This window comes from Mesoplodon densirostris, chromosome 5 (assembly GCF_025265405.1).
Source record: "Mesoplodon densirostris isolate mMesDen1 chromosome 5, mMesDen1 primary haplotype, whole genome shotgun sequence".
NCBI classification, from domain to species: Eukaryota; Metazoa; Chordata; class Mammalia; order Artiodactyla; family Ziphiidae; genus Mesoplodon; species Mesoplodon densirostris.
Genome location: NC_082665.1, coordinates 101611054 through 101617149, shown reverse-complemented (window position 1 = coordinate 101617149; position 6096 = coordinate 101611054). Strand labels below are relative to the sequence as shown.

At 37.6% G+C, this 6096-nt stretch overlaps 1 protein-coding gene across 1 annotated transcript in view; it reads right to left on the bottom strand.

Moving 5' to 3' along the window:
- Window positions 1-866: 866 nt before the first annotated feature.
- KCNMB2 (potassium calcium-activated channel subfamily M regulatory beta subunit 2) overlaps window positions 867-6096 on the bottom strand; it is a 29910-nt gene continuing 24680 nt past the window's right edge. Inside the window, exon 4 of the mRNA XM_060100055.1 lies at window positions 867-1151. Coding sequence (XP_059956038.1) covers window positions 867-1151 — 285 coding nt within the window. The remainder of the gene's footprint in view (window positions 1152-6096) is intronic.

Genomic DNA, 6096 nt, shown 5'->3' with positions numbered 1-6096 from the left:
CAGCAAGTAAGATCTTAATTTTACCATCTAACAGTTCAATTGAAATGGAATAAAGATTTTAACACAAATATCTTAGTAACATAGACTTTCCCAGATTGTAATGGAGCATCTATTCAACATTGTCAGTTCACAGGTAATGAAACTCCTTGTAAATGTTATTTCCTCACACAGTAGCAGGGTCTTAACGTGGAAAAGGGCTCTGTTCACTTTCTATTTAAAGCACAGGAAGAGATGATAGAATTGGTTAAGGAAAACAGCTTATTTTTTGGAAATCAGTTAAAAAATCTAAAGTTATGAGTATAAAGTAATAAAAGAAAAATAGCTGGCTGGGTTTCCCCCCTTCTTTATAGTGATATGGTAGAAATACAAGGAAAATGCCTAAAGTCCTAAAGGAAATCTGGTACCTTCACTTGCTACAGGGCTCAGTATAGAGTAAGGAAAACAATATTTTTGGCTGCAGCTTTAGTAAACAATGAATGATGAAAAATATTGCAGAAATATCTTCAAGAGATCTGACAATTCTGAGCACAGACCTTATCACACTGATATTGTCTATATTCCTTCACGAAGCTTGGCAAATGAATAACTGAGCCCGATTTTGGCGGAAGGAGAGAAGGAAGTACTAGTTCCAGCATTGAACCAAGATTATGAAAAAAACCCAACCAACAAAAAACAGTTATTTCTTCTCCTGAATAATAAAGACATCATGTTTGCATATAGAACAGCTTTTGCATTATTGCTCTACGTATAAGAATATATTAAGGAACTCATAACAGACTGCACATTACAAACTTAAGGTTCTTTGGTGAAGAATGAAAGAAAACAGTATTTGAACTTTAAAGAAAATGATCTCATCCACTTTGCTTTTATCTATTGATCTGTTGAATCTTCTCACAGAGCAGGGAGAGGTACTGTGTGAGTTTCACCATGGCAACGATAGCCACGCCCCCAGCCATCATACACGTTGGCCAAAAGAGTGAATGGAACAGCACGTTGGAACTGTAGAGTTTTGTTAGGATGACACTCTTCTGGTTTCCTTCCGGGTCAGAATAGCAGGAGAAGTGTTGGTACTTCCTGAAGTTTTCCATGACAACATTCACCAGGGACATGGATTCTTCAAAATTTTTTCCACACTTAGGTATATAGGAGCACTGTGGAAAATGAGATAAACTGTCACCAGAAGATACTCTGTGTGTGTGTGTATGTGTGTGTGTGTGTAGTTCTAGGAGGAGTATTGAGGCCAACTTAATGATCTGTGAAATAACCATGATGGTTTTTCTTTTCATATTCACACTAGTGCCTCTAGAAACCCTAAGAACTCACACACTGATTAAAACAATGTTTTTAGGTATCCGGCCAAGATGTACTTTGATAGCTCACTCATATAGCTTAAATATTGATTAAAATTGGGTGACTCCAGAAAACAATTGGATAACTCCAGTGGATTCCTTTTGCCACAGCTAAGCATGGTGAGTGTTCATTATTCTCCACTGAACATACTTTTCCGTGGAATCAGAGTGTCAACCTTTCTGTCTTGTATCTGTCCACAGCTGTTTATGTAATATCAAAAGCTGCCAGTTATCTCAGGGAACTCTTACTCTTATCTTTTCAGCTTGGCTTCATGTTTTTCAGCCAAATCACCTTGGTCACCTTGCTACTAGTCAAGAAGACAGCTGTACCCCTGGTGAGCTGCTAAAAAAGAATCTCAGAAAGCGTAGGGATATTGAATAAAGAGCTGTGATAAATGGTTCATGCCCAGTTAATGTTGACAAGATAACTTTTTCCATAAGGCAAGGAAACATAAAGCAGAATCAATTCAGTTTACTCTTAAACCAGCACTCATCTGAGAATTTACAATAACTTTTCTTTGATTTTTTCACCTGCTATCTTTCTTGCTATATCTCTTCTATATGCCTCTCCTTTTTTTCCCTATACACTTACATCCTCTGATTTCTTTCTTTGTATCTCTCTTTTCCTTCCCTGCCCTGCCCTGCCTGCCAGCCCTCACCTCTCTATGATATTTTCCCCTCTATTCCCTCTTCCTGTTCTCCTTTCTCCTTCTCTTCTCCCTCCCTCTTCTCTGGATACAGATGGAATTAAAGAACTTTGTAGTTTTTCTTTTTATTACTTATTGGATATGGTTTTGCATATATTTTCCTAATTTATAGAGCAGTCTTTGAGGAGATGAAATCTCTGTGAACCTCTTCCTTGGTCTGTATATGAACAGTGACAAAACTGATATAACAATGCATTTAACTTTTTAAAAAGTTAGGAAAAAAGTGATTTTAAGTCACTTCTTTGGGAGATGTGTGGGCCCTTGGTTAAGTCTTTGCCCTCTTTATGGTAAGGTGCCTCCCAATAGGAAAAAAATTCCTATCCTTTGTTATATATATTATCAAATGATTAATTGATTTACCTGAATTAAAATGGCTTGTGACAAGATCACTGCTAATCTCGTGTTTTAATGTGAGTTAGAAAACTATGCCCCCTCATCAAAACACTGTTATTCTCTGTTGAAAAATTGTGATAATACACTGATTTTATGAAAAAACCCCACATATTTTACTGCTATCACCAGTTTATAAGTTGTAATTTAAATATTGACATCTATGAGTTTTACAATGTCACTGGATTGTACAGTACACAACTCACACAACTGTATGTAGAGATACAGATGAGGTGGGCTGTTGGTGAACTTTGAGCTATACTGATGGGAGCTTAGAAGTAGGACCTTGAATTCCAGAATGAATTTAGATTTGTATATTTCACAGGAAGAACATATAATAGAAGTGGAATGAGTTTTGCTAATGGAGTATGTTTGAATGACTCTTTCCCCTGACTTTATTAGTGGGTGTACTGGCACTTGGTTTTTTTCACTGTGCTGTAATCACTGGATTATTTGCTTATAAACAGCAGGAAGATTCTTCAATTAGTTAAGAATGGAGGATGAGCATGCTGACATTTATCATAAACAAAGCTTAATATTCTCATACAAGGGCTGGTTGACACCCTCATATTTAATCAGCTAAGAGTAAATATGAGTACACTCGTAAATGTGGTTAGTGCAGAGAGCTGGTACTAGCACAACATTAAGGGTCTGAAAGTATCTCCAAGAAAGCAGAATTTCTCAGTGAGTTATAACTTAGTATGAAAACTGGTCTATGACTGCCATGATACATTTTCTACTGGTTGGATGCTGGATTGAAAGAGTTTAAAGCAGTAAGGGGATACCTTTATATTGTTCCTTCTTCAGCACTGTTAGATCATGTCTACAACTTCTTTTAATGCTTTGATTCAAAAATCATTAAAAAAATTTAAAGACAAGTCATTTGTGGTTGAATTAAAAAAGAGCCAGTTTAGCATATGAATGCATCAGGGTTCTTTATATTTTGGTGCCAAGAGAGTTTATAGTAGTAGTTTTAGTGGCTAACAGTACTAAGTTATTGAAGTGGTCTCAATAAAAATGGAATTCCATTAAAAATGGAGTTTTTCCTTTTCTTATGCTCTTGTGAATTGATTTGGCTTTTAATTTTTTTTTGGAGAAACATTTATCAGCCAGTGACAATAATTTTGTCACTATATAAGATTCTTCCAAATACAATGCGATATACATTACTTTTGAGACCATCTAGCAAGGTTGTAATACAGGAGCTGCTTTATTAAAGCTTCTAGTCATCAGGGTCTCAAATGCACATGTTTGGACTGGCCAGATGAGGTGTGTGCCATACATGATTGGGTGTGGGTCCTCAGGGCCAGGCACTTAGAAATGCAACTCCACGTTACTGGTAGAGAAAAGATTTCTCTGCCCTTGTGTTTTTAGCTTTTTCTAACCTTGCCACCCACCACCTTTCAACATACATAAACTGGCTCCCACTAGACTATTATTATCCTTGAAAATTCTATCATAATATGTCAATCATTCATTTACTTCTATTATTGATGGGTCCTTCTTTTGTGCTAATGAATATATAAGGTAGTATCACAAGCCCCTGACGTGTCTTCAAGAGGTCTGGTTACTGTGTTACTGTGTTTCTATAAGCAAGTTACTTGGCCCCTCAGAATCAACTTTTGGATATAGTAGGGTTAATAACGCCTTCCTGGCAGGGTGTGTGAGGATTAAATTATGACTATGCGTAAAGCATCAATAAATTTTCTTTAACATATTTTTTATTGGAATATCACATTTGTCCATACGATCTAAAGTCTTTAAAAAGTGCCACATACTAAAGTATGAAAACTTTAAGCAGGGTAAAATTACTAGTTATGTGGTTTTCACAGGAACAGTCCTGTTTGATGGCTCTTGTCATGAGTTCCTTGTTTTTGTGTCCAAAGAGATTTGACATTATGCTGAATCCTACATTAGGATTCTAAGTTTTTGTTTCAAACTATAGCCATGTGTATGTTTCTGAGGCTGGTATGAATTTGGGGTAAAGACTTAGTGATCTTATGATTTTATCAGATGTTTGGAGAATGCATTTCAACAAATGAAAACTTTAGTAAGTGATCAACACTTAGTTGGAAAAATGTAATGTAGATTGAAAAGGTAAAAATCCTTGTGTTTTTAGATCATTCTTTTCTTGGTGGGAGGTATGGGCTAGGAAAGATTTAACTTTCAGACTGCATGATATATAACACAAAGGAACATGTGAATAATAATTTTATATACACAAGACACTTAAAAGCCATTCAAAATTTGTTTATATATATTTATATTACCATGGCTATAGGTCCTTCTTTCTTTTGTGCCTAACATATGGATATAGAAACCTAGCAAAACTCTGAGGCAGCCATTCAAGGGAGGATTTAGACCCTCATCTCTCTTCTCTCTTTTTTTTTTAATTTTAATTTTTTATTTTTAATTAATTAATTAATTAATTTTTGGCTGTGCTGGGTCTTCGTTGCTGCAAGTGAGCTTTCTCTAGTTGCAAAGAGCAGGGGCTACTCTTCATTGTGGTGTGCAGGCTTCTCACTGCGGTGGCTTCTCTTGCTGCAGAGCACAGGCTCCAGGCATGGGCTTCAGTGGCTGTGGCTCGCGGGCTCCAGAGCACAGGCTCAGCTGTTGTGGGGCATGGGCTTAGTTGCTCCACGGCATGTGGGATCTTCCCAGACCAGGGCTCAAACCCGTGTCGCCTGCATTGGCAGGCGGACTCCCAACCACTGCGCCACCAGGGAAGCCCTCACATCTCTTTTCTTAATCCTGAATTTTGTTAATAAACCTTTGTGCTTTCCCAACTCCCTTAACTTCTCTTTAGTATTGAAAATACAGAGATGGCCCCACAACGTGACCCTTCATCTCCCCAGCTGAGGAAACCTGGATCCTGTCACCTTCTCCTGACTGTCCTTTCCCTTACCACAAAGATCTAGCAATTGCATCTTCTCTCCAGTTCTTTGGAAAGCAACTGAAAGTTTTCTTAGCCTCCCTTTCAAAATCTTTCACATCAATAGAGTCATTTTTATTCTCGTGATGGACAGAAGTTTTGAGAAAATACCTGTTGGGCTTTTGCTCAGCCATGCTTCACTAGGCATGTGTGAAGCAAAAAGTGACAGGCCTTCACCCTAAAAATAAAAGCTGTGGGGAGGAGTGGGGGCAGTAGGAGGGGTATATTTGGCTGGATAACCTCACTGGTCAGCCTCCTTTTCCTTATGATGGTAGGAAGGGAACTATTAATTCTCAGGATCACCTCAGGGGAAGAGTTTGTTCTTCATTTGTTCTTTTATTAAAAGGGCAGTGTCTTATTTCAGAGAGGGTTTAAGTTTGATGAAATCTAATCAATATGTTTTGAGTGTCTCTAAAGTACCAAGTTGCATGCTGGGTATAGGCATGAAAAACATTAACAATTTAAAACAGATCATTAGAGAGAAACAGGACAAGGGTGGTGGGAGTGATGAAATGGGACCAGCAATGAGGCTGAAAAGGCTCTTAGTAAAGGCTCTACACTTCACAGAGGTGGGCCACAAATTTGTCAGAACTCTGTGGTATTCAGAGCATCCTAGTCCACAATGCCTACGAGATAAAAACAAAAACACTGCTCATTGAAGCATAAATATCTTGGTTCTAAAGTCAGATGGGACTTCTTCAGCGTCTGCAAACAATGA